A 27,986-nucleotide genomic window follows, 5' to 3' on the forward strand; every position below is an offset into this window, starting at 1 on the left:
ATTTAAATACAAATTCTGTTATTTTAGAGGTGTCTCCAGCACTTCTGAAGCAGTAAAATGACTGACCATTATCAAAATTGCTTCCTTGGAGCAGTTAACTAACTCTTCTCTCAAGCCAGCAGGATAATTTTTCTGACAGCTGAAAAGGTGCCCATGAAGCTCACTTAAATTCAGATATGCAGATCACTTTTATTTCCATGTAGTTAAGAGATACACTTTCACCTAACCTAAACCAGAAAATTTTCCACTGTACCAGTGAGGATGCCCAGATCCTCACAGAGTCACATAAAAATATCTAAATGTGCCTTCTAGACTCATACAATTATTATATGGGCCATAGAGCAAGTCACACTCACGTGCAGCTTCTCAAGCAAATACAGATTCTGCCAATGGCTAGAAAAAGATCTTTTCTTGCAACCTAAACTGTAGTAAGTTTGTCTGCTAGCCTGATACAAATACTTCTTTGTCCCAGGCTACAGGGGTTTAACAGGTCTTTGCTCATGAACAGTGCTTTTCCTTTTGTTCTTCCTGGTTTGGTGGCGAAGTGTGTAAAATAAACACTTTAAACAAGTGCATAAACCCCAGGAAGCACCTTCCGTGAAGTACCAGACTTAAGCAAGTTTTCTGCCCTTACCTGCCTTTCCCTCTGGACAAATGCAGGAGAAAGAAGCCACTCTGTCGATGCAGGTGGAGCCATTGGCACAGGAGGCAGTGAAGCAGTCGTCGATGTTCTTGCTGCAGTCGTCCCCGCTCCAGCCATTGACACAGACACAGGCATAGCCTCCGTTGTGGTTGGTGCAGGTGCCCCCGTTCTGGCAGGCATTGGGCTGGAGCTGGCATTCATCCACATCCTCCGTGCAAAACTGGCCTGGTGCACAGAAACAAGCAGGTTTAATAACACTTCACACACTCAGACTCATGGAGGTTCTTGTACAGACAGCATGACCAAAGGGGATGCTGTAGTCCAGCTTGATTGTCACTCCTTAATTCCAGCACATTTGAGTGCCAGAACTTCCACAACACTGTCACCAAATTAGGCAAAGACAACTAGCATCCCTAAATGACCCCAAAGCAGGAGCTGGACTGCAAATGACTTTAAAAAGAATGACTTAAAAAAGACACAGTGTGAGAGCCAGCAGGCAGGCTATAGCACATGAAGATACATCTGCAAGGAGGTGAGAAGCAAAAAGAACGAAGGGCTGCCTGCAGGGCAGCCAGAGGGACTAAGAGAGAAGATGGCATGACAAGAAAATCTTGGCCAAAGTAGTATCAACAGGCCAGGAGCAAGGTAACACTGGTCAGGAGAACTTAATTCTTTCCTATATAATTATGCAATGAAGATTACTCGGTGAGGAAGAATAGAATTCTTAAAACTCTTCTACCTGTAATACTCATTTTCCTTGCCCCAGGTATTGTACAGACAACCACAAATACATGGGGGTTTCTTGGTTGTTGAGGGGTTTTGTTTTTTTCAGTCACACAATAAATACTCTAAAAATGTTCTTATGACTGGCGATATTAGAGAGAAGAAAACCAATGAACACTCTCAGGGAGGTTTAAGGAAAAGGACCAAAGGACCAGTAAGCATGAAATAATTTTCAAAGGATACTGAACTTTACAGTCATATCTGTGGAAAGCTCTGCAATTCACACTTAGTGAAGTTTTTTTTTTTTTTGCTGAAATCCATCTTGCTCTGACATCAAAATCTGGAGAACCGACCACTTGCATTAATATTTGCTTCAACAGTTATTCACCTTCCCCATTAAAGTTGTACAGTTTATTTTTAAGCCAAAATTGTTTAGCTGAAGTTTCAAGTCATTTTGAGTTTCCTGAACAGATAAAATTTCATGAGCACCAGCTCATTTTTTTCCAGGCTGGCATATGGGTACACATGTGCAACCACAGAGTGCTGGTCACAGTCCACAATCTTCTTGATAAACTATTTCTCCCCTTTCAGTTACATTAAAAGCTCTCTAAGCACTAAAATATTGCCCTTTTTTTTTTTTTTTAAGTTTTTTTTTACACTTCTTGGTAGCTTGCTTTTGCCACCCTTCCTAAAACATTGATAGGATGCACACAGCATCAGAAGATGGCTCTTTATCAGAGAGTAAGATTAAATTTGTTTGATGTGACCTTCCCCTCTTCCCCGGCTGACACCATCTCCTCTCCCACTATCTTTCAGCAGCTTTCTGTTAGTTGGGTCAAGACTCTTCAGTAAATCTGCTGCTACCACAAGATTCTCCATTTCTCTTCTCCAGCTACTCTATCTGCTGCACACTTACATTTACATGGAATTCCCCTCATATTCCAAGAATAAGAAATTCAAGAGCAGGCCATAGATCTTCTCTGCCAATGCACCTGGGCTCCAAATTATTATTATTCAGGCTTGCCAAATTAAAAATACTTATTAGATGTTGGTAAGTCACCTTGTTCATTAATGGCACAGAAATAACGATGCAAGAGCACAGACACACCCTCCTCCAATATGCCAAATTGGAACATTTATCATGAACAGGAATCTAAAAATGTCCAAACTTAACCATGTTTAACCATCTACTATACCCATGATTCCTTTTGTTTTCTAAGTACTTAGATAATCTTAGCCTTTGATGCTGTGAGATCTGATTTTTTTTTCACTTAGTAGCAAAGAAATAAAACTATTATTAAAAAATTAAGTTGCACAACTGTGCTCTGTGCATATGTTCCATTCTCTGGTAGGACTACTTCAAAACAATACTTTTATCACTTGAAAAACCATAACAAAATTTTGACAGTAATAATAATTACAACAGAGTTTTCAGAATTAATCTTCAATTCCTGGTTTGCTTAGTGAAACAGTTGGGGAGAAATCAAACCCTTGCTATTGTTATCTGTAAAACACCTCTGTGCATTATGAACAAACAAACCATGCATTTGTCATACTAGAAATGGTTTGTTCAGTGTTGGCTTATCAGTGGCCACCCTGAAAAGAGTCAGTGAGCTGGGGCTGGTTCTGAGCAGTCACGCGTATCTCTCAACTCAACACAATCGACTTGCTTCAAGAAAAAATAATCAAGACATTATTTGCTTATTATAAAAGTGATTTTCCTTCTTTTCTTGGAGGGGGCCCAGCCCAGATCAAAGGACGCCCTCTCTGAGGAACTCTCGCAGCATTTACATCCTTTTGGCTCAGCCAGCCTGAGCCGCTGCCACCAACGCGTGAAGAGGTTTTCAGCCACGCCACTCCACAGTGTGATGCCTCTCAAAAAAACCACTTGCCTTTTGACTAGCTGAAGGGAACTCCTGAAATATAACATTCTATGGACTTTCAGCAAGGGTGATTGAGTGTGGGAGTACATGCTTTCAGTTTGCATCTTTTTTGCTTTTGGGGGTTTTTTTGTTGTTGTTTGTGAGGTTTTTTTAAGCAAAGATAAGCACACTACTCCCCCATATAAACTATCAGGGCTTGGTTCTGACTTCACACTTCAAGTGCCACTAGTAATACCAACATTTAGGACTTTTCTAGCTTTTTTTTTTTTTTCCACTAGTACTCATTCTCCACTTCTAGAAAAGACAGTACCAAGTGACATCATTGATGTCCTTACAATACCCTATGTCCTAGGTTATTCCATTTTTCTGCAGCCATAAACTAAAATAAACTTTTAAAAGGTCTATCAATGTCTCCACAAGAGAAGAAAAATGCAGAGCTTAAACTTCTTCAAGCAATTGAACTGTATCTCAAAGGCATAGCACATTTTAGCTGCTTGAATCTGATCCTCACTTAGCTTCTCTGATTGCTAATGCTCCTTTTGCAGCTACCAAATCACAACTGTATTTGTGTTTAATTATGAATATGAATCAGAGCCCCAGCTTAATAGTGTTTGTTTTAAAAACAAAGGAAATTCAATTCAATATATTAAGAGGCATAAATGAACAATTAACTATTGCTTTTACTATTGAGTATTTTAATGAAAAGACCTTGTTCTTCATTGAAAACTTCTGCCAGGTTACTGAGATTTAAAATCAAATGAGACAAGAGTTCTCTGAAACAGTTTATTTATGGGATGTTGCTTTAACTGTAACAAAATTAAATATATTTATTTGTAGCCATATAAGTCGGCAAGCTTATTTTCTGCTTGTTAAGAGTTTCAGGAAGAATCAAGTCCTTCATTCACAGAACTGAAATTCAACTTCCAAGTGCAAAGGCCATTATGGATTGTACAAACTGCACAGTGTAATACACATCCCCGCAACCAAGTGACTTCTGAATGCCACAACTACTGAATGTTAAATCATCCAGCTGCAAGTTTGTGTAGGTGTTTCTTTTCTTGTGCTCTTGCTAGTTTCAATTAAATTTCTAAAAGACACATAGCAACAAACATAGGCTGAACTAGTGAAGTACGAATACACTAACTGAACAATATTTTAATGGAAATGTAGAAACATACATGTAAAAGACAACAAGAAAGGAAACAATTTACTCCAAGAAAGTGATAAAAACCCAGCCTGACCTTGATATTTGCAGAGCCTGGGAAATCAGTAAAATGCCAAGTCAGGTTCTAAGTGACCTTGTACAAAGTAAACAGCTAGTCCATGTGGTATTTCAAAATTGAAAACTAGAAGTAGAAAAAGGGAACAGCCTTCAACCCTTAGCATTTTTTGCCCACTATGAAACTAAGTTACTTCCTGCATATTTCCCCTCAGAAAAGCCATATGGAATAAGTCAGACATATTTGCTGCTTTGATTGCTCCCATTTTTAGAGCCTCAGGAACTGCAAGGAACTGCAGGAGCTTCTCTTTTGGCAGACATGGGGTTCAAGGCCTCCCTCAAGTAGTTGTACCAGATCTCATTGATGAGAAACAGCCAGTCCTTCTCCATGTCAGAAAGAAAATAAAGCCTGATTAATACAGGTAAAGCAGCACACAAAATTAGAACAATCCTACACAAAGCGAGGAGCATTAGCTTGAACAAACAAGTCACTAAAACAGTCACCCTGGAAAGGAGCACCAGACATCTCCAAAAGCTGATCCTACCAAACCTTAGAGGGGGCTTGCATAAATCTCAATTCCAACTGCATTGATCCTGCAGCTGAATGCAGGACCTTCAGACAGTTCAATCAGAGGTCTTCATCTTTGGCAGAACAGACTTTCCATAAAGGAGAAAATTTTCTTGGCCTCTTAACAGCTCTCCAGCAGGAAAGTCTGCTGATGCACAGCTGGAGTATCAGAGGCTAAAGCTCCTGAGAGCAGATCTAATACAGTTTAATCACTAAAAACATTTAGTAGGGCAAAGGGTGCAAATACTTTGCTGTGCCTTGAAAAAAAAAAATCAGTTCCTTGAAAACTGAGCTGGGAGGAGACTGCAGTGTCCCATTTCTCTCAAAATCACAACCGCCCCAGCAGTGGGCTCAGACTGAACTGGAACTCAGAATATCTTACAAGTTTAGTGATACTGGAAAGGTAATTTGGTGAGAATTGCAAACTGGTCCTCAGGGTCTTAAAAGATTCACTGTGAGCGGAAGCATCAGGTTTCAAGAAGATTTTATGCCCTCGTCCACTCAGTAGCTGAAGAAGTTTGTCACTTATCTCAGACTAACACTCCAGCACAAAGGGAAGAGCTCACCAGCTCTCCTGAAAGGACTACCTGGGAAGTATAAACCAGATATAGACAGAAACGCTCCAAAAGTGGCTTAATTCACAGAATGTTCCAGAGATTGTTTTGAATACAACCAGTGTAGCTCAAGAAAGCATGGCTCATTAGAACTGTTTGCATTTTTAATCCAAGTTTCAAAGGACTACCAAGCGAGAAGGTGAACAGCATCTTATCAAGACTCAAGAAGGGGCTAAGAGATAAGGAACAGTATTTGTAAAAATAACCAAATCTAATCATGGCAGAAGGTCATCAGTGCCACACTCCAAAGGACTGTGCAAGTTTCTTCTCCTCTCTAATCACACGTGTGTATATTCAGGATGCCAGCTGGCAGACCACATCTGGCTGGGGAAGGACATTCCTCTGTCCAGTTCTGTCTTGTAACACAAGAAAAATGTCTGCACTGACAGTGCAACCCAACATATACATCTGTCAGCTCAAAGCTCAGTCTCCTCATGCTCCTGTGTGAGTCTTCTCAGCAAATGGAAAGGGGAAAAATTGCATGGAACCATTGGGCCTTCTAGGAAAACGGTATCCATGAAAAATACTTTAGCTCCCATGTTTTTGAATTGTGTATTTGTAAAAGCATTCCATTTAATCTTTAACCCTCAGAACCATCCATACTTCTTGAAATAACTCAGTAACAATGCATACACGCACTGGAGCATCTAATTAATGACTGAGAAGGTGATGAAACAGTAGGCAGTGGTAGCTTTAACAAAATAACATTACATTTTCCAAGAGGAAGTCAGGGATTTCAGACAGATTCAACCAAGTGAGGCAGCTGGGCTGTGCAAGAGCAGGCGAGGCTCGATGCACAAACGCCAAGCAAAATACAAAGGCAAACAGACTTGCAGCAGAAAGTTTGGGTCAGGCACTCCTTGAGGAAACATCAGCTTCCCTAGAAGAGCTCAGTGGGGACCTCTACTCAACCACAGCTTTAATCAACAAAATAAACATCTCTGAGCCGACATTTGACTGCAAGGAACAATAACTAATGCAAACACTTGTTGTTGTGCAATGGCGATGGCACAGCCTCAGTCAGGAATACATTTTGCAGTATTGAAGCCACCTCCTCTGAATAAAAAAAGAGGTAGAATTCATAATCTGACAGACCAATGGAGAGATAAATTTCCTAAAAGACTTATAAGGGAAGTGCTTTTCTCCACAAAGGGAGAAAGACAGCTAATTAAGAGTATAATACCTAGTTATTGCAGGGAAGATACAGCACATGGCAAAGTCTACAAAAGAAAATATTTCATTGTTTACATAATTTGCTTTATTGACACTAGGTAGCTCAAAGCAGAGAGCTTCAAACTTCTCTGAAAAAGGCAGCACCTTTATACAGACCAAAATGTCCTGAGCAATAAACAGGTAATACTGAAAGGGATCTCAAGTGTGATGCCCAAATTACATCCGAATTCTAGACCCTTCAACAAAGCCGTCTCCACAGCTCCCTGCAGGCAATCCAACAAATGAGACTGATACTTTCAACTCCAACGATCATTTCAGGGCACACAGAATTCTATGGACTACACTGTTTGCACCTGCCAGAGTAGCATGTGTATTTAGTAAAGGTCTTCCCTGTGCTTAAGTATTACAGTAGTTTCCAAGAAAAAAGGACTGAAGCCAACTATTTTTTCCCGTGCAGGAGTTTTCTAAAGAAGAAGAATCACAGCTCTCAAAAACGTGCTCCTTCCTCAGGATCTTACAGCATCTTTCTTCCAAAGCAGCAAAGCAGTAGCAGCCATTCCCAAACCTCAGGTGCTGGGGTTTTGGTTTTGCTTTTATTAGATCTCAAATAGATGTCAAATACCATCAAAGAGACCATAAAATTTAAGAGCTTAATATAGAATTTGAACAATTGAAGATGAATCTACAATTGTAATGAGCAGAGTACACATCTGTGTTTATTTTAGGCTAATATGGTGGAGAAAAGAGTTTAATTTCATAACCACATGGGAAGCATGCAGTGGAACTAATGGGCTTTTACAAGGGATTTTACAACCCCCAGATACAAAACTCTGGGCTTTAAGAGACTTATGCACGGCCTGATCCATTAAATACTGCCCTAAATCACTCCCCACAGACTACTGGGTAGAGGGCAGTCCTGACTGAACTCTTCAGAGGCAGTAATACAAATGATCAGAACATGATTCATTAAAAATTCATTAAAACTGATGCACTAATGACAGACTGGTTTAATATAGTGGTGGCAGGTGAAATGACTGGGGACAGCAGCAGGACAGAGAAGTAACCTACAGGAAATACACATCACCAAGCTACTCTCTGTTCTGTCCTTCTCTTTACCTCCTCTGGAAAACCCAGTGAATCAGGGAAATACCAAACAAATGAAAAGATCTGCAAGGCAAAAAAAATTTAACAGTTGGAGCCAAAACTTACAATGAAAGCTTCATATTCTCAAGCTATCTCAGCAACCCATCTTCAGTAATTACCCAAAGACAAATCACCTCATTTTAAGTACAAGGGAAGGGACAGGAACTGCCAGAAACAAGTCAGCTGGAGATGCAACAACTGTTACCTATTAGTCTGGTCTCACGGCACACATCCACCAACCTAGCCTCACCAGAAGGGTCTGGCCTAGCTTGTTTTGGTGCCAAACACATAAAAGATGTGCTGAAAACCTAAGGACATCTCCACAAGAGATCATTTGGCACATTTGACTGTTAAGAGTATTTCCCGACCTGGAAAGTCACCAAAGGCGTAAGGGAAGAGGCGGCAGCATGGTCTGAATTGGATGCTGTCATTGTGTCATCGGATCAGCTCAGCTGTTAACACCTCAGGTGTTTTATTACTGCTACCTCCCACCCAAGGCTTGCAGTTGGGAAATGAAAAGCAGCACCAAGCAAACAGGAGGTTGTGGTAGGTGTTCCAGAATCCATACTGGATAAAGGACTAAGGGTGTAACTTCTAATGCCTCTGAAATCCATCCGCTCTGCACAACACTGAGATCAAGGGCCACAAGAGAAACAAACAACATACAGGATAAAGTCTGTTTGTGTCCAACACTTCAAATAATTTGTACACTCAAACTTGGAGCTGCCAACTCTGGAGGCTGCCACATGCTCCCTGCTCCTTTTTATCTGCCAATTCAAACATGACAGAAGAAAACGAATCATAATCCCTCTCCGGCTTCTTTCAGAGCTGTCTCTTAGAGATACTACTGCAGTGACACCAGCCAACTTGTCAAGCTTGGCACAGGCAGATCTCAGCCAGTACCAAAGAGGCCACTATGCTTTTTAATAAAGCCTGGAAAAGCACCAGAAAGCTCATCACTGCTACACTGCTGAGGAAGACAACTGCACTTCTCACAGGAGCGTGACCCAGCCTCCCTGAGCTAACACAAAGGTCTTGGGACGTCACCTAGGATCACGCAACCAGGAGAGGAAAAGAGAACAGCCCCGACAGGGCTCTCTGTCACATAATCGTCATCACTCTCCAGAAAATAACAAGGATGTATATTTAATGCTTTAGGAGACTGCTATGTTCAATATTTATGATCCATGTCACCTATTGTCACAGTTAGTTCCTCTACGTTTTAAGCCTCTAAGTACTCTAAGAAGGCAGCAATTTTTGGAACACTAAACTAACGTGACTTGTCACTGTATACTTTGGTGACAAAGAAGCTGAGGAAAGTAGTATTCGGCACAGAAAGTTTTAAAAAACAAAATACCAGAGCATATGACCTTACATTAAAATGTTAAATGTTAGCCTTTTGATGTTTATCCCCCTTCTTAGTAAAGAAAAGTCATGACTGCCCAGAGTTTAAGACTGAGATTTTCAAAGAAAACCAAGATAGGGAACAAATATTACTCTAATTAAATAGGAATCGAACCCTTAACACCCCACTTTGAAAATTCCTGCCTAAAGCTCTGCAAAAAAAGTAACCCTTGTGCTAGTATTTAAGAGCATATGACCAAGCTAACAGATATTTTAATTAAAAAGCACAGCCCAGCTGCCTGAAGAGCTTTTCTGCTCAAGACAAACATTTGCTGCTTAAGCTAGCTCCCAGTGCTGGAGTTCTTTGGTGGAGTCAGCTGTTAGCACACCGTGCTTCCCTTGGAGACAAAGGTCGCCTAGATTTTAAAATATACAGTTCACTGGACTCCTCTTTTCAGGGGAAAACAAAGCCTAAATAAATACAACTGCCATGGGAGTCTCGCCTTCCCAGCCACAGGGGCAGAAATAATGAAAGGGAGCAAGCAGGCCAAGTCTGCAACTGAAGTACTACAATGTAGGTCTTCCAAAACCCACTTGAGAGTGGGCACAGTGTCCCCCAAACCCAGAGACTCGATCCCACAGCTTCTGATGCACCGCTTCAGGAGCAAATTGTGCAAAAGACTTAACTCCATGGAGACACAAATCTTTATCTCTGCTGTGCACTCTTCCTGAAACATGATTTGGGCCAAAGACAGATTGACTGTGAGCCTCTGAAACACTGCAGACTTTTCAAGAGAGCAGGAGTCTTTCTTAGACATACAAGAAAAACCTAAGCATTTACAGCATTTTATATTGGTAATCACTTAGGCACTCAAATTCTCCATATGTCTTTCTTGACCCAAAGCTGCACAGCTTAGATCAACAATCAACAGGTGCATTTTAAAGCTTTGTTTCTTTAGATGACTTGTAGCTAGAATGACTGAGTATCCTTTAAACCCTCAGATGATTTCCCTATGTGTGTGGAAGGACACCCTAATCTTCCATATGACTTTCAACCCAGACTGCCATCACTTCCTCTGCATCCACTCACCATGAGACTGCTCTGTGAATTTTAATTCCTGATCCCAGAAAAAAAAAAGAAAAAAGGCAAGAAAGGGGAAAAAAATAAAGCAGCTGGACAGGATTTTTTACTAGATTAGGGAGTTAAAGTGGCACACTCCAACGAATCCCAGAGCCAGCCCAAGGAAAAGGGAAGAGTGTATGGGAGCAGGGAGAGAAGGAAAAGACTTTCCTCCTCAGACCACAATGAGGCTGGTTTAATTGCTGCAGAACAGCAGCATAAAACAGCCTTCACATGGCATTTTATCCTGACATTAGCCAGGATTTTTGGCTAACTTCGACTCGAATCACACTTACACCAAATTCTCTGGCCTGTCATGCACAGACTTCACACTTTCACAAAAGCACCCAGGACTGTTGAAAAGGTGGAGTTTGATTACACATATGCAACACTGTGCTTTGAAAGGACCCAACAAACACTGGTTCTAACAAAGGCCGTATCCTGGGACAAGATAAAGTCATCTTTAAACAAACCAACAATCAGTTAACATTCCGCAACAGGAAAGATCTGGGGCAGTTTCACACAAACACACCCGAGTCTGTCTTGCCAGTTACAAATTTATGAGATTGATAATCACTATAACCATATGAAATACGAGAACTTTGAAGGTGACAAAAACACTGGTGACAGCAGGAATTTCACATCATTGTTTTTGAAAGGCAAGATTTTATCTTTACGGAAAAAACAGCAAAATGAGAACAAGAAGGCAGGCACTTCAACAGAAAAGGAGCAGTGAGCTCTGTTTGAGGAGCAGGAAATAAGACTGAAAGCAAACAGTGTCACAAAAGGTGGGAGCAAGCAGAAAATAAGAGTATTTTTTTTTAAAAAATGCATAGTTATGTAGCCCAGCCTACCACCTGTCAGGGAATTACAAGAGGCAGATGGTAACTGTTTCAGTAAAGGTTGCTTTAGTATTACTTTACACAAAACTTTTCTTGATCAGCTGCAGTACAGCTTCTTGATTTTTCTAGCAAGGAATGGGACTGGTTTCTCTGTGCCATGAAGCACAAACTATATTAACAAACATGAGAGAGCATCACCCACAGCACAAAGATTAAGTAAAGACTAAAACTGCATACAAACTCAATTTTCCCCAAGAATGGTTGATAAATACTTAAAAGCAGAGACTGTTAGGAAGACAGCATATCTACACTGAGAGGTATTTTTAGAAAATTTAACATCCTTTCATTTTTGGCTGAAGTTTCTTTACAGATATGCATATTTGGGCCCCTTTTTTTTTAACCTCATTTTCTCATTGGAAGCTTTTGTTTTCCTGAAGTGTTTATTCTCACAGTTTGGCCCTGTTGAGCTATAACATTTATCAGGACAGACTCTGAAAGAGTTGCCTGTTCAGCTCTCCCCTCTTCACTTACCTTAGGGAAGATTTAAAATGTTATAAACCCCCTTTGTGTAAAGGATGGGCCTCCACTTATGCATTTCCTTAACGCTGAATAACTAATGTTTTATTGTTTACTCCTGTCAGCATCAACTGCAGTTTAATCTTGAAAAAATATCATCTTTCTCTCCAAACTATTCCACAAGTCCTCTATCCACCTTCCTTGCTTCGTACCCTGCCTCAGTGTCACCTCTCATGTCTCCAAGCTGGATGTGTATTGCTTTCCTCACCTCCTTGGTCTCTAACTGAAGATGCAGGAAAGGGATTGAAGTCCATTCAGAAAAAAAAAAAGTTTCTTTCAGGAAAATGCTACCGAGATGACAGAGTGGAGTCATAGAAACTTGCACTGAGCATTTCAGACAGGAGAGTTCAGTTCCATAAAGGTTCTAACCTTCATTGGTCAAATAGCCAAGCTGCTGTTTCCTAAATTGTGAGATCATTTTTATTTCCACACTGACCTAAGCCTAGAAAGACAACAGCCTTGAGAAGCTATCACCCAAAACCACTGCTGCACTGATAACCTCAGCTGAACCATAAACAAAAGAAATTCTCAGAAAGCCCATTCCATCAAATTGTGTTAGAAAGCCATGGGAACATAACACTTGGGGAGTTCCTCTCTCTTTCCAGGGTTTCACTGGAGGGAAGCATCCTTCACACACACAAGGTTTTCTGGAAAGACCATCCACACTGGAGAAAGATGGCACAAGATGGGCCACAACACAGGTCTGACAATTTTCCCCAATGTTAATCAGAGCCCATAAGAGGTTTAGAGAGGGAATCACCACAACTGCAAAGAGTTGATTGAGGAGACAATCTACCACAAAACCAAACAGAATCACAGCCTATTGCCACCAAGGCCTCTTTCAGGTGAATTGCAGAAGTCATCCCTAGCTGACAGCAGACATCCACCTAAATCCTGTAAGCCAAGCTAAATTTATGATGCCAAAATAACCCCTTGGAGACTGTGTGCTCATGATCATTATATCCTCTATACTTGGGAGTAAGACTGAGATTAATTTGCTACTGACAGATGCTAGGAATCATAAGGGTTATAATTTCTGTGGAATGGAGCAAGACTTTAGGGGTTACTAAGGGTTTGTTGTCTCCACACCCAAGCTCTCATGTTTTCCTTTACAGGTTTCACTCTGCAGGCTTTCAGGACATGGAGAAGCAGTACAGAAGCAAGGACACTTGCTCATTGAGGGGAGGACTAATTTTCTCCTGTTTACACGTAGTTTCAAAGAGTTATGCAAGCTGTGGTGCACCTCACTCTCATGTGGTTTTAACTTAAGAATATATAATTTTTTTAAGTTAATGAGGGTTCTTAACTGGCAGCCTCCTTTGCAGTTAATGACAAACTGTTTACAATGAGAATGAATGTTCTCTGAGAAAAAAAAGCATTTTAAAGCTCGTTTTAGGTCTTTCTTTTTACCTATGATTTTCAAATAAGGGCAAAACCATACTCAACTGAAAAAGTGTGCCAGCTAAGAAAGACTAGTATGACTCAAAAAAACTCACCCCATAACCGGAGGTATTTGTTTATTTTTGAGGTATGGAGACATTTTGCAACTAAATATGACACTGTGTTTCCTGTAAGCTGCTTCCTTATATTGTGCATAACACTTTCTTGAAATTCATGCTTTTTTTCCCCTTCAGACTCAGAGTAAAACCAGACTCATTTATGTAGCAAAAGTAGCTTTGCTAGTCAGAGAAATCTAGATAAAAATAAGTCAAGCAGAAAAATAATAGTAGCAAAACCATAAGCTTCCCATATATACACTTCTCTTCCCTCCTTTTTCCCCCACCTATGCCTCCTTTCAGATTTGCCCTGTTGCTCAGCAGCATTACTATAATCAATATGATCATTATCCCATCTTAGAAATACCCCTAAATGTATCAGCAAAGCATTGTTATGTGCACACCGCTGTAACAGCAAAGCTGTGTTCTGTGCTTTTGGAAAACATTTATCCATTTACAAAGTATATCCACATGAGAAGTGACACTCATGGGGAAATTGCCTTTCGTTGTGGTGGTTTTGATGCCAACAGCTTTCTTTTAAGGGCTACACTGGCATCTGCCCCTGACTGCAGCCACAGGCACAGGGTGAGGGCCACAGTCCCTGTGCTGGTCCCCCACAGAACGTACCTGTCCACTGGGGCGGGCAGCGGCAGTTGTAGGTGTTCACCCCATCCACACAAACCCCCCCGTTCAGGCACTTGTGATTCGGGCAGTCGTCGACGTTGTGTCCACAGACGCTTCCCTCGAAACCTGGACAAAGCAGAAACAACAGCAGACTGAAATGGGCTTCCAACCTCTTTTGAAGAGAATTCACCCCTCACGAAGCTTCCCCTCCTTTTTTTTCTTAAACATTTGCCCTGTTAACCCAATCCTGATGAACCTCCACGCAGCAAGACTTTGTTGAATGCCTTTGCTAATAGCATGCAGGTCAGGTGACACAGTTAAAACACTTCTACCATGGGTAGATGTCCAACTATGTTTTCACAACCCAAAAGACATGGGGATTTTCTCTTTAAGTGACTAAGGAGCACTGTCATTCAAAGCAAACAAAGTGAAGACCAAGACATTTCATTTACCATGAGATAAACTTCTCACTGCCCACCAAGCATCAGCCAGGACAAGTTTTTCCCATAGCCAAAAAAAGTGCTGGCATTCACTTCATGGATGCCTCAGCACAATCTGCCTTGGATACGTCAAAGAAAGATCGTTCATGCTTTGAAAATGATCTTCTGAACTCCTGATCTGGCTCTCTTCAGTGTTAGACAAGCCAGTCAATGAACAAATCAGCCACCACCCAAGTGATGCTTACATACTAAGCCCTGCCTGAAAAGCAGAAGAAATCAGATACCCTTCCCCAAAGAAAATCCAGGCTCCTAATGAACACAGCCACACTGACAAAATACCCTTGCTAGAGCTCCCTCTCCTTTTCAAAGAAGGAGAACTGGGGACATTAGGGAAGGGAGCTGTCAATGATGTGTCTTCCCCTTGATTTCCCCCGCTGATTTATTTCATGCTTCATTAAATAAACCTGTCATTTCTGCTGGATGAGAGAGCTATTTATCAAAGCACAAGTGGAATGCATGCTAATGTGGATGAAGTAAATGATTCCAGAACACACATGTTAATTTAAAACACCAGCTCTGCCTCTTCACTGCTTTGGAATGTAATATTAACATGACACAGTTCTCTCATCCAAAATTATGCTTTAACCCCTCTACTTTTGATGCCCTGTTCCAGACACTTCCATAACATCTGTGTCAAGTCACACAGACCCTCTAAGTGACATCTGGTCCAATGCAGATCATGCTGTGTGGCAGATGAGACTGAGACTATAAAGCTCTGAGGCGGCTTCTCCAGACTACTGCTGCTCTCAAGAGACTTGAGGTGATTCATGTGCATTCCCATCCCTTGAACTTCTCCAGCTCTACAGAAGTGCTGGGAAGTACCAAGCTGTATCAAGTGCATTAGCATCTATCAGCAAGGAACAAGCTCGACATTAAAAAAAAAAGCCAAAATAACCAAACCAAAACTAAAAGACCTTCAATATTACTCTCTCCCTTCAAAGCCCTTCCAACCTCCACCCAAGATCCTAGAAATTTCATGGCAGTAGAGAAACTTATAACAAAGAGGAAATATAACATGCTTAGCCAGAGTCCTAATCATAACAGCAGCATCTTCCTGGCAAAAGCTTCTGAGGAACAACTACCAGGGAAAACAATTAGCTTTAGATCCCTATGTTTAAGACTGTATAAAGCTACCAAGCTTGAGCAAAGGTTCAGCTGTAAAACTCAGGGGTGTCCTATCAGCTTGTGTTTCAACTTGGAGGAATCATCCCACTGACCACAGACTGCACTCAGGCCAGCATGTGATCAGCATGGAAATACACCCACAACCACAAAGACAAAAGGTTTAAGTTCTTATCCCTTCAGTTTAGATAATATGAAGACCAGCCCTACTTTCTAGTAAACACATTTCTGACAGCAGGCATTTAAACTATCTCACTGTACTTTACACAAATTTAAAGTGGCCCAATTATTTCGAGAATAAAGCATGAAAGTCACCCCAACACTAAAATCTCACCAAGCCATTCTATATTTTCACACTTTAACCAGTTATACTACCAAAGAGCTGCTCTGAGATATGTGAGCTTTTCTCTAGCTGGGTCCCAGGATCTAATTTTGCAGTTATATAACCTGACTCTTTTCCAGAAAGCCAGAGTTCACTGTTTTGATGTATTTGGACACCTGACACTGTCTCCTGTTCCCCCCTGTGCTGGGACTCACATGTTGTCCTGTGTTTTCTCTCTGCACAAGGGCAGTTTGCAATACATATCCTGACTTTTGCTCCATATCTGCAAGCACATCGAACTAAGGAATGAGAACCTCAAGGGGAAAAGTGCTCCCACTGCTAACAGCTTGTTGTTCCTCCCCTAGTACACAGACTGACACAAGCAGATAACTTTATTCCTATGTCATCTGAAATCTCCACCCTGTTCCAGAGCATCGCATCCAACTCCCTCCAAATCTTACTCCTTCAGCCTTATTTCAACCTATAAACTACACCTCAGACTTTCTACAGGGCCAGTTAGTACTGGGGACAGGAAATTATGCCTGAAAGATGTCAGGTTATTTCCAGACTTAGGGTCTGCTGACAGGAAATAAGGGATGTAGAGAGCTAAAATGAAGCTGGGCTACTCCAGGTAGCATCTAGGCTACTCATCTGGAGCAGAGGGGCACCCACTCCACCTGGAACTCCCAAGGCTGCTGCCATGGAGAGCCTGAGAGCTCATCTCCAAACCTCAGCAAGCAGAGGCTTCCCACCACAGGAAGTTCCGTGTGTGTCAGTCCCCACTCGTGGTGCTCACCGCACAGCGTGATGCTCGGCCAGGAACCGGCGTGAGGTTACTTCCTCTTCCCAGGAAGTGTTCCAGCTCTCATAAACAGCCTGCTCCAGCCTGACAGATCATTTCCTGAACAAGCCCTTGGAATTCTCTAGGGTCCTTATCTTAGTTAATGGGTAATTATTTTGATGGATAACAATGAATAATCACTTTCCCAGCTAAGAACTTCCTCTATTGACTTGTTTAACATTCCATTAAAGGTTACTTGCCAAATTAAGTCCTTTTTTGTCAAATATTTATAACTACGAGCTCATTCTTATATTCAAAGGAGTTGCTAATGCTTCAGGTTACATCTCCTTCAAGGAATTTTTTTTTTTCACTACTACACTGTTATGACTGACCTAACATGCTCTCTTGTCTACAATCCTGTTTCTACCTAAATCAACAAAGCCCAGAGGAAAAATGATTACGCTAGATAAAAATGAGGTTACCTTCCAGACAGATGCAATACCAACAGTGTATATATATAACTTCACTTGATGCTTGCCACCAAATGCTGACTTAACACACATGACTTCATGGATTACCTAATGCAGGATTTGTTTGTGTATATCCACAAGTGACATGGGAACCTGTGAATTTTAAATAGCAGCTGGACTACACTGTACATAAACAGTACTTGTGTGACAGTAGAAAAAGCTGCTGTGACATACAACTCCAGGTTCTAGGTTTTTCCTACCTTTTCAAGCTCTGACTCTCACCTACCTGTATTTACAAAAAGATTAAACTCACTGAAACGCTAAGAAGGAAACATCTACAGAAAACAAGAACCCATTTCAGGGCCAGTGCAGGAGTAGCCTAACTATGCCTAAATTGCTGCTTGGGCACAGTTTCTTCAAAGTAGTTTTACAGGTCACAAGATGCAAAATCCCATCAAAAACCACTCCAGCAGTTCAAGATACATAACTTCCTCCTGCCTCTGTGGCCACAACACTGAGCGATGGCACCATCTTAAGGCAGTCCAGAAGGGCCAGAGCAATTCCATTTATAGTCACAGTATCATCGACATTGCTCCAATTCAGAGACGGAGTCTCAAGAGGAACTTCTAGTCCATAATCTTGGCACACTCTTCCAGAGGAGCAGGCCTTGTTCACATCCTCCCTAGGCGTGACAGGCCACCATTTCTCTTCTCTTTCTGTTGACCTTTCCTTCCCAGACTGAACCTTTTCCAACACTTAGAAATTTTGCTCTGCATGCTCTGCACTAAGAGGGGAAAGAAATGGCTGGGTGCCCTGTCTTTATCAGTTTAATGTAAGCATTTGGGCCTCTCCAACAGCTCCCTTTTTTGCTGTTTTTCAAATGACTAGCTTTAAAAATCAAGCTAGCAAAACAGCATGGCCAACTTAAACAAATACAGGAAATAGAAAAGTAAAGACTCTCAGAGCCACATTAACTCACTCCCACTATAAACACTGTGTAACAAGTCAAAAAAGACAGCTAATAATCCAAAACGTGTGAGGAGTGTAGGTGTGTAGCTGTTACTATAGTAATCTCATTTTCATTTCCTGACTATATTTCAGCCAGCCCACACACTTGTTTAAGGGAAAATCTGCTCCTACTTAGTCTCGTGCCCCTGTAAGAGAATCACTAAAGCAAACTGTCTCATCAGCTTTACAGGATCAAGTCCTTCCAACTTCATCTTTCTCTCTTCTTCTCCCCACCACACTGCTCCTGCATGAGGCCTTAAAGTCCTTGAACTGGCTAATCAGATCTGACTTTTAAGAAAATTCTGAACTTCTGGACAAGACTGTTAATCCAGAGAGACTTGATTTATAATTTCATTTTAAAAAGATGCAAAGCAGAAAAGCAATAAATTCCTCCAGGGTAACTGTTAGTTAAGATACTGCATTTTCAAAGACTCTTTCAAAGCACTCTCCCTTCAAGCATAAGTAGTTGTGCAGACACTGTCGAAGGTTGGCAACGTACATTTAATGTCATTTCAGACAACACCTCAAGACAAAGGTCTCCAAAAAGAGAACATTTTTCACAAGTTCTAAATACCCTTTCCACACAGACCTGTGACTCCAGATGATCCTCATGAGAACACAGCCACTCTATATTCATCCTAAACAGTATAGGGCAGCTACATCTTTCTCATAAATAACAACAGAGACATGCTTATGGGAATGGAGTTTACTTTTCTAGATTACCACACACCAAGTCTGTGTGTGCCAAACTGCAATACACTCAAGTAGGAAGTCTAGTCAAAAGCATTTCCAAACAATCAGTTTCCCATGGAGTTGAATTACTCAGTAAAAAAAAAAAAAATGAGCCTAAAAATATCCTGATATGCAAAGACGACTAGTACTGCCCTGTGGTCAAGGATGACAAGTGGATAGGGAGGAGGACGGGATGAGACCACCATCCCAACCAGGTGACACATGGTCATGTGTAGAGATGGGTGCCTTGGTGACTGGAGCACAGCTTGACACGAAACCAATGCAGCCCCTGATCCTGAGCTAGCGTGTCACCCCTGCTGTGCATGAACTCAGGGCAGCTAACAGCATCAAAAAACAAGCAATCAAAATTTATCTGGAGACAAAAAGGGTGTGGTGAGTTGGAACCGATATCTTGTTAGATTTGGAGGAACTGGAGAAGGAAAAAAAGAAAAGAATAGAACTTGGTGTGTCTTACGGGAACAGATGGAGAAGGAGAAAGACACATGTTCATTCTGCATTCAAACACTGAAGTTAACGGAGGCCTTTACTGACACAAAACTATATATTGGTAGATGTTTATGTTTGTAGAATTTCACATTCCAAATGGGCATTATGAGATACCACCCTAATCTCCTTGAATCTACCTCATAGTTTTTACCTATCTGATTCTCTGACTCTAACTGGGTTCCAAAGAAATCTGTCATTTCTAACCTTCTTCCCTTTCCTTCCTTTCTGTATCATGAAACCCCAGCACTCACAAATTAACATCCTACAGAGATTCCCACCCTGCTGAAGTTTCTCCCTTCCACCTGACATTGCACACATATCCCACAGAAACTCCAAGACAAGTTTTTGGAAGAACACAGACAGGAGAGCAGCGACAAGACTACAAACCCAAGCTCTTTGAAGCGTTACCTGGCAGGCAGTTGCACTCGAAGGTGAAGTCACTGGTTTGATGGCAGGTGCCCCCGTTCATGCAGGGTGATGGGGAGCAGGGCACGTACACGCTCTCGCAGCGGTGTCCTGTGTAACCCGGCTTGCACTGGCACCGGTAGGAACCGGGCAGATTGACACAGGTCCCACCGTGCTGGCACAGGCCCAGCGTGGCACATTCATTCACATCTATCTCACACTTCTGGCCAGTGTAGCCAGCCAGGCAGGTGCAGGAGAACTTATTTCCAGACACAGTGCATGTACTCCCATTGGCACAAGGTTGAGATGTACAGGCATCAATCCACTGGCATTCCTTTCCTGCAGGAAATCAAGACAGATTAACAAAACGTTATGTCTGTAGAAAACAGTATGTCTTTCAGGCTACCTCAAATTTTTTAGTGCACTAAATCTTCATATTATTACGGGAAAACTGATGTCTGCCTTTTACCATATTATATTTGAAATGAAAACTAATTTGTGGTTACAGTATGAAGTAATTTACCAGGTTGCAGCAAGATATAGAATGTTGTGATTTATAAAAATGACCTGAAGTCATACTACACACACTGACAGTCACTCTTCTTCTACCTCCCCTTCAAGAGTGAAAGGAATAAGTTCCCATGCTTCCCCTCAGGCATCAAAATATAGTTTTCTCATAGAAAGATTTTGCTGGCCAAATTTGCTCTTTTTTTTTTTTTTTTTTCTAGAGACTAGACTCTGAATTCAAAGTGTAACAGCCACTCCAGAGTAGTTTCTGCATTCGGTTTTCCCATGTGGACAACCCCACAAGATCCAAATATTTTTCTGCTTACGTGTAAAGGGTAGGGAGTCTGATTCCCTATTCTCCTTTGCTTTTTTTGGTCATGAAGTCATTTAGACTTCCTCTCATTTCCTGTGCTGGAACTCGAAAATTTGAGAGCATATTACAACTGCCCCAGAACATTCCAGGGTGAAGCAATTCCCAAAGGAGGGGGTCTGGAGGTACAAATGCAGAAGCCCACCTGTGAAACCTGGAAGACAGACACACTCGTACGTGTCCTGGCTGTGGGGGTGACAAGTGCCTCCATTCAGGCAGGGCTGGGACACGTAGCAAAGGTGAGATTCCGAGTACTGACATTCCTCCCCCGTGAATCCTGGAGCACACTTGCAGGTCGGTTTTCCTATCAGGGATGCAGCTTCACAAGTTCCCCCATTCTTACAGGTATTGCTTTCACAGGGGTTTCTGTACTGACAGTAGTCTCCAAGAAAGCCTTCTCGACACCTGCAACAGAGAAGAAATGAATTGCAGCAGTCCCACCTGAAGCCTTGCTGTTCTGGGAAGATTCCAGGAATGAAGTCCCATGACCACGGCAAGCCTTGAAGTTTGCCGTAATTGAAAACCTAAAGGCTGACGTCACACATGTAACAGGGACTTCCTGTGGGACTGTCTCAAGTGAGACCACTGAAAACTTAAGTTCAAATGGTGAAATCGCTCATTGCAAAATAAATACCACATTCAATCAGAGCTGTATCAAATGCAGAACCTTGCTCTTGCACTTCCCTTCAAAACTTCAGTAAAAGCCTAAGTGTTAAAGAACTGCTGAGTAACGATTCCTTGCACCTACTCCCATTCTGACAAGCATCCTTTTTTAGAAGAAAATCAAGCAGTTTAATAAGGTATTAACACCAGGTATTATCCATCTTCCAAAAATATTTATAAACATTGTGCAAATGCAGTGTCTGGGGACCTGAAGATCTGTAGCAGATCTTTCTCCACAAGGCTCCCGTGAGACAGGAATATACTGTTATCCTCATGCTGATAAGTGCATCTGGGACTGGGACTTGCTGAAGCCTGCACTCAAATAGCAACACAAGCACTGCAGTCAGGTCTCCCACGCCCCTGGCTAGCACCCTAACGACAAGGTCATTGTTCTTCTGTCTCCCACAGAAAAACAAGTACACACACACTATCTACAACCAGGGCAATATTTTATACAAAGATCTCCAACTGCAGAATAATTGCAGTTACTCCTCTCTAACCTAAACTTATGTCAATACAGTCTGACTACGCTTGTCAGCTGTAATCCATCTTTTAACTGGCCTTTGTACTACGGATTTTCCATTTAACTGCCAGAGATAGAGGATCCAGGCAAGCAAGCCGGCAAAGCCCACCTCTGTGCCCCCCCCCCAGCTCCATTTGCTTCTATCTGGTAGCAGAAAGCTGCAAGGGAATACACCGGATAAAAATAACACCTAACACACAGGACTGTCCACTTGCAGCTCTTTCTGTAGTGCACAGCTGCCTGCTCTAACTGGTGAGTAACTCAAGACACAGCCCCAGAGAAAACATATCTCATTGTAAAAAAAATTAGAGGTGAACATTAGATATGCTTTGTTCCAGATCAGGAAAGGGGCAATTATTAAATCAGTGAGTTACTCATATCTAAAGGGAGGAGATTCCAACTGCAACAAGTACACAAAGTCTCTAGTCCTCAAATAGGAATGTAGCAGTAAAGAGACTGCTTTTTTCCTTATGCACTTAAAAGTGTACTGTAGATTGGAGAGGGGGAAAAACAAAACCATACAAACAACAACAACCACCACTGCCAAAAAAAAACCCCATCACAACAAAACCCCACAACTAACCAGACAGGTTCTAAAATCCAGCTGAAAAATCAAAGAATGGTCATGAAGTTATGTTTTAAACAGAATCCTACAGGAATCTGCCTTTGTTACTATGCTATTCAACATATCTATTGATTATTAACAATGGAAAACATCGATGCTGGTCAAATATGTAGGTAAGAGAGAAGACAGGTTCTTGATAGTAGCAACATGCTTAATAAGGCGCTCAGCATGCAAAATCATACATCTAGAAACAAAACACACAGGGCATCTACCCCAAAACAGGAAACTGAGCTGGGAACAACACACTTGCTCTGGGGGTTCCTAACAGTCAGATAAATGTGAATTCCTAGCGTGACAGTTTGGCCAGGAATACTTTACACGTACAAACGGCAAATATCAAGTGGGAATAAATGAGATTATGCTACACGCGATAAATGCTTGGTACAACCATTACATCAGTTCTGGTGTTTGGTCTTTAAGAGGGAAGAACTCAAATGAATTCAAAGAAGCCAACAGTAATGATTATTAGAAAACTCTGGCCACAATGAAAAGCTCAGGTGGCTCAGTCTATTTAGCAAAGGGAAAAGGGAACAAGACAATTAATCAAAAGCTCCAAGTATCCACTATGAAACACAGATTTAACAATAATCCCCAATCTAGAAGATACCAGGATAACAGAACTGAGCATTTAAAACTTTAAGCTAGATGAATTCAAATTAGAAATAGGGTTGTATCTTTATTTTCAGACACAGACTTACACACAGTCTCTCAGCAGCAGAGAGAAACAACTGGAACAACGCATTTAAGGTTGCAGTGGAATTTCTCCATCACTCATGCTTGTTTAAAAGAACACCAGGATTGGCTGTTTCAGGGAGAGTATGCACGCTAGTTCAAACAAAGCTATTCAGAGAGGTTATTATCCAAGTTATGCAAGGGGTCATTACTAGATGACCACAACTGTTTTTTCTCATGTTAAAATTTATTAACTAGCTTTAGCCATATGTCTAAAGCAGGAAAGTCATATGTGCGTAATTGTAATTTACCATTGCCCACACCCAAATTAGGCTCCTTTCACCATACCTTAATACTTTCAACTTCATACCCAGGAACAGACATGAAAGAAGAGATTTTGCAGGGCAAGGAAGGATTAATAAGGTTTCAGAAAGCAAATCCTGAGACAATACCAATGCAGAATATCCTCTGCCTCTTGTGCCATCTTTGGTGTAATAGCTGAAGGCCGTGGGTCAGCGTGAGCTGCAGCCACATCACACAAGAGGCAGTCTCAGGGTATTCTGGGCCTAAACCACAACAGTGCTATAGGCTTCCTTTAACATCCAAAATCTCTCCTTGCTTCAGGTTGGAAATCAGTCCAAACGCCAGTGGGCTACAGCACGGCTTTGTAGGAGCTGGATCACATCGAAATCTGGCACCCGGCAAAGACAGCTGTGCCAGAAGCTGGAGCACTGCTCGACTCCCATGGCATTCAAGCCTGCACACGGTGCACTGGCTCTGCTCAGAGACCGTCTGGGCAACCACAGTTAAATCATGTCTCTGGACATCTATGTGCAGCTGATGGTTGCGTAAAGACAAACTGAACTTCAGTCCCAAAAGTCTTACAAGACTTACAAGACAGGGGTTTCTCCTGGTTTCATCACCACCACGCAGCAGCACACCAAGCTCCTCGGACTAACAGCTGCAGGCACAGGACATGCACTTCTCTTTACCATGAAAGAAAGAGCAACAAACCAGAACTTCACAGAACCCCACCTAGGCCATCTCATCAGGCTAACAAGAGCTCCTCCAACACCACCCACTCCACCAGCAACTACAAAATAAACCAAAACACACCTAGAATTTAAGTGCTAAAGTGCTTTTTCATTTAAAGGCTGTAAAACAAACCAGAAAGTCTAGAGGAACATTTCAGGTTTTGTCCACAAGTAAACAAACCCCCAAAATTATCTCCTCTCAGGGATACTGGAAGGTGCATTTAACTGTTGCCCCTAGACAAGAGGGAGAAGGGAGCCTAAACACTGATTAAGAGTATTTCTGGTATGAATTAAAAGAAAAGCTGAGATGTGTGCTCTGAAACAAGACAACCATCACCCACAAACAGCCCAGCATTTTGTACACAAATGTTCTGGTACAAAGTTGAAGAGTACTCCAAGACTAGGCTTGTTCTGGTATCTTCTGAGGCTAATCAGAAAAACATGAGGGAGCGCTTCAAGAGGGAACAGCAAGAACTCTTTTAACTTTAGCTCTTTATATTTGGAAGAGGGAACATGCCTGCATGTGGAAAGCTGGTAGGTCAGGTACACATGGCCCTTGTACCCACCATTTTGTTCTCCTCCTGGAGAAGTGCTTGGTCACAGAGTTATGCTATTTTGCCCTCCAGCAATTCAGTGCAATCCTTTTTGAATGTTAAAGGACAAAAAACCTACAGTCCAGATTTTCAATCATGTCTCCTGTCATCAACATTTCTAGGCACAAATACTTGTAATTTAGTTCTAAATGTTGGTGTAGACAAACTGCAAATATTTGCTCCTGATTCATGTTGGGCACCACATTGTTTCTCTAAAAATAGAGGCAAAAACTGAAAACATGCAGTCTAAGTCCAGACATTTTTAAAGGATATGATTAAACTCAACAGCAGCTCCAGCTTCCCACCACCCCTGCTCTGCTCTCATCCCAACCTACTCTTTCAAGTTCTCTTTAGGAGAGGAAAAAAACCCTACTTGTCTACAGAGCAGCTTAAAATCATAGCAGCTTGTGTCAGCTCCAAATGACATGCTCAGAACAGGAAACCAAATCTTTTCCAAATAAAAGCCACTGTTTCTCCTCAGTTTTCCATCTAACACTCAGAAAAAGAAACAGGAAGATGAAGTTTGTTCTGGCACTTTCTGGAAGCACATGAGGTCTCTTAACCTACTTCAACAGGAATTTAATCTTTTAAGAACAAATTTCACATATAACTTAATTCAAATCATGGTTTCTGAAAGCTAAAGAGTTTGAAATGGGAAAATGTCCTGTGGGCTGCATCAGCTATGCAGCTGCTTCTAATTAAAGCTTCTCCTTTACTCTCTCTGGGCTACTTTCCAGCACAAATACTTTAGAGCTCAGCCTTTTTTTTTTTTTCCCCCCTCCTCCTTTTCAGCTCCAGCTTGCATTTGCCTTAGCTCAGGCTCTCATGGAACTAAACAAGAGATGTAAAAACAAAACTAAGGTATTTATCCAAATTTGAAGCATCCACAAATCCAGAGAGCTGCATTCATTCTAACAACCTAATGCTGCAAATCAAAGTAGAAGACTCACAAAAAGCTGTGCTTTTGCCTCTTTTGCCATGAAACTACATCGAAGCTACCTTCCAAAACTTAGTTCTCTCCTGCTTTCAATAGACTTCTGGAAAATATGCCTGGTCTGCTGGAAAAACTTCCTCATCTGCTGTACTATATTTGCCTGGGCACATTCATAAGACAGCCTCTTCAAATGCACCTTATAGACAATTTTAACCAGACTTCCAGATGTTTGATTTTCATGGGAGTTTTCTACTCAGGCCCATGATATCATCTGGAGATGCACAGAAGAAAGCAGATGGTTTTAATTTAAAAAGCGAAGGGAAGAATTTCCTCGTAGTCCTGCTTCTCCCCCCTTCAACTCAACACTCCCTCCACTTTGATTGGAAGATGCTTCGACACAGAGAGAGAAAAAATGCTGTCTGATGACTAACGTGAGAAGGGTCTCAGCTATTTTGTTACGGATTTTAACCAGACTTCCCTCTGGCTCCGGGGTTCTGACTCCCACACCTACACCTCCTCTCAGGAGGGAGAACAGGATTCTCTGGTTAGCTTTACAAACGCTCCTTCCCATGTCTCAAGGCGCCCATTTATGCGTCATACTTTGAATGCAAACGATGGGATGGGACGGCCTCCCTGCCCTGCCTTTAAAGCAGCACACAGCTATTGTTCCCAGTCCACAGAAAGTGCCTCTACAGAGAACCATTCCACAGTGCTCCATGGAGCAACAGCAGCCATAGTCTGAACCGACCACGTTTAGTTCAGCTTTTTTTGCCCATGAGAGCTCTGAAGAGCTTTTGGTATGCACAGGTAATGCACAGTAGAAAATCATGACTGAAAAATCACTACTGTGTTCCCAGAATCTAAGCTAGCAGTGCGTGTACTCTCCCCTTTTTCCTCTGCCCTAGTCTCAAGGGTCTCCTTTAACTTCTGAAAGGAGACAGAAGGAAACAGAAAAGGGCAGACCATTCTCAGAAAGGGACAACTTCTCAACTTCTGCATTTAGCCTCTTCTGGAAAACTCTGAGACCTCATCCTGCTACAAGGTCTCCTATGGGTATTCCCCATTCACTAGTCTAGGAGAGATTAGTCTCTTGAGACAGATCCTAAGCAGATATCAGCTGCAGTCTCAGAAGCAGTTCTGTAGTCCAGGATCTTGCCTTCAGCCCCAGAAGTCCTCTTAAATCCAAGTAAAAATTCATTTATGAAGATCCATCTTGAAGGAAAGGTAGGCACACAAAGCTGTACGAACCCTGACAGCTTGGGGCATGAAAGGATGTGCTGAAGGAGACCGTCCTTTTGGCACTCCAGTGTCCCCATTTGACTAAGCACAGCTCTGATGGTTTTTTACACCATCAGGAGCAACAAAAGACCTTAGTGTTTAAGCAGTACTTGGTTTCACAGCGGTACAGCTATCCCTTCTGGATACACAAATTGCAACAGTCCTAAGGTCAAAAATTCAATCATCAAAGCCTGCCAAGCACAAGAAGTAGCAATGCCCAGTTTCCTCCCTAAATCTTGCAGCACCCCTATGTCAACTCCCTTCCCACTTCTGCTTCTCTCCCTGGCACAGTCTTGTTTCTGCTCCTTGCCACTGGGGTGGGAAGCTGGGAGAGGCCACAGCTGTGGAACATGGGGAAATCAGTAAAGAGACTCTGCTCTAGGGCCCTGCCCCATTCCAAGCAGAGGCACTGCCCAATTCCACATCCACCCGCAGCAGAGCAGATCCTTGTGCTCAGAAAACAGCAGGCAGCGATGCCAAAATCTCTGCTCCGCTTGTCCTTGAAACAGCTCCCTGTACCCACACCTTCCTTCCCAGCCTGCTGCAACTGCAGAAAGGCTGCAAGTTCACAGCACTATCCCAGGGACTCCTCCTACCGCAGCTTCCCAATCATCCAGCAGCAGGGAGACTAGAAATTGCTTTGCTGTGATGGTCACAATTGGCATTAAGCAGCAAGGAACTGTTACCCTGCTTCTCTTTGGATGTGAGAGGATGCAAGAAGGCTCCTCCATGTTTGACACCTCAACATGTAAAAGGCTGCCTGGAGATGCTTTGAGGAAAAAAACCCCACCCATCACAACAACAAAACACCCATCACAGTGCAAAGCAAAGCCAAACTCCAAACTGAAACTGTCTTTTGTCACAGCAGGACCTAGAAAGCTTGGAAGGATGGGTCTCCTTCACTGCTGCTGCAGATACAGACATTCTGTGGAATAAGGCCTGCATCCTCACCCTGAGAGTCACTGAATGAGT

General features: G+C 42.1%; 1 protein-coding gene across 2 annotated transcripts in view; it reads right to left on the reverse strand.

The window, feature by feature from the left end:
* The window catches only part of NOTCH2 (notch receptor 2), an 83,124-nt gene that overhangs the window by 42,836 nt on the left and 12,302 nt on the right, over positions 1–27,986 (reverse strand). For both annotated transcript variants that reach the window (XM_032117201.1, XM_032117202.1), the window contains exons 3-6: positions 20,838–21,097; positions 19,819–20,154; positions 13,972–14,094; positions 635–868 (exon numbers count right to left, since the gene is read on the reverse strand). In XM_032117201.1, coding sequence (XP_031973092.1) covers positions 635–868; positions 13,972–14,094; positions 19,819–20,154; positions 20,838–21,097 — 953 coding nt within the window. The remainder of the gene's footprint in view (positions 1–634; positions 869–13,971; positions 14,095–19,818; positions 20,155–20,837; positions 21,098–27,986) is intronic.

Source organism: Corvus moneduloides, chromosome 9, assembly GCF_009650955.1.
Source record: "Corvus moneduloides isolate bCorMon1 chromosome 9, bCorMon1.pri, whole genome shotgun sequence".
In the NCBI taxonomy this organism is placed as follows: domain Eukaryota; kingdom Metazoa; phylum Chordata; class Aves; order Passeriformes; family Corvidae; genus Corvus; species Corvus moneduloides.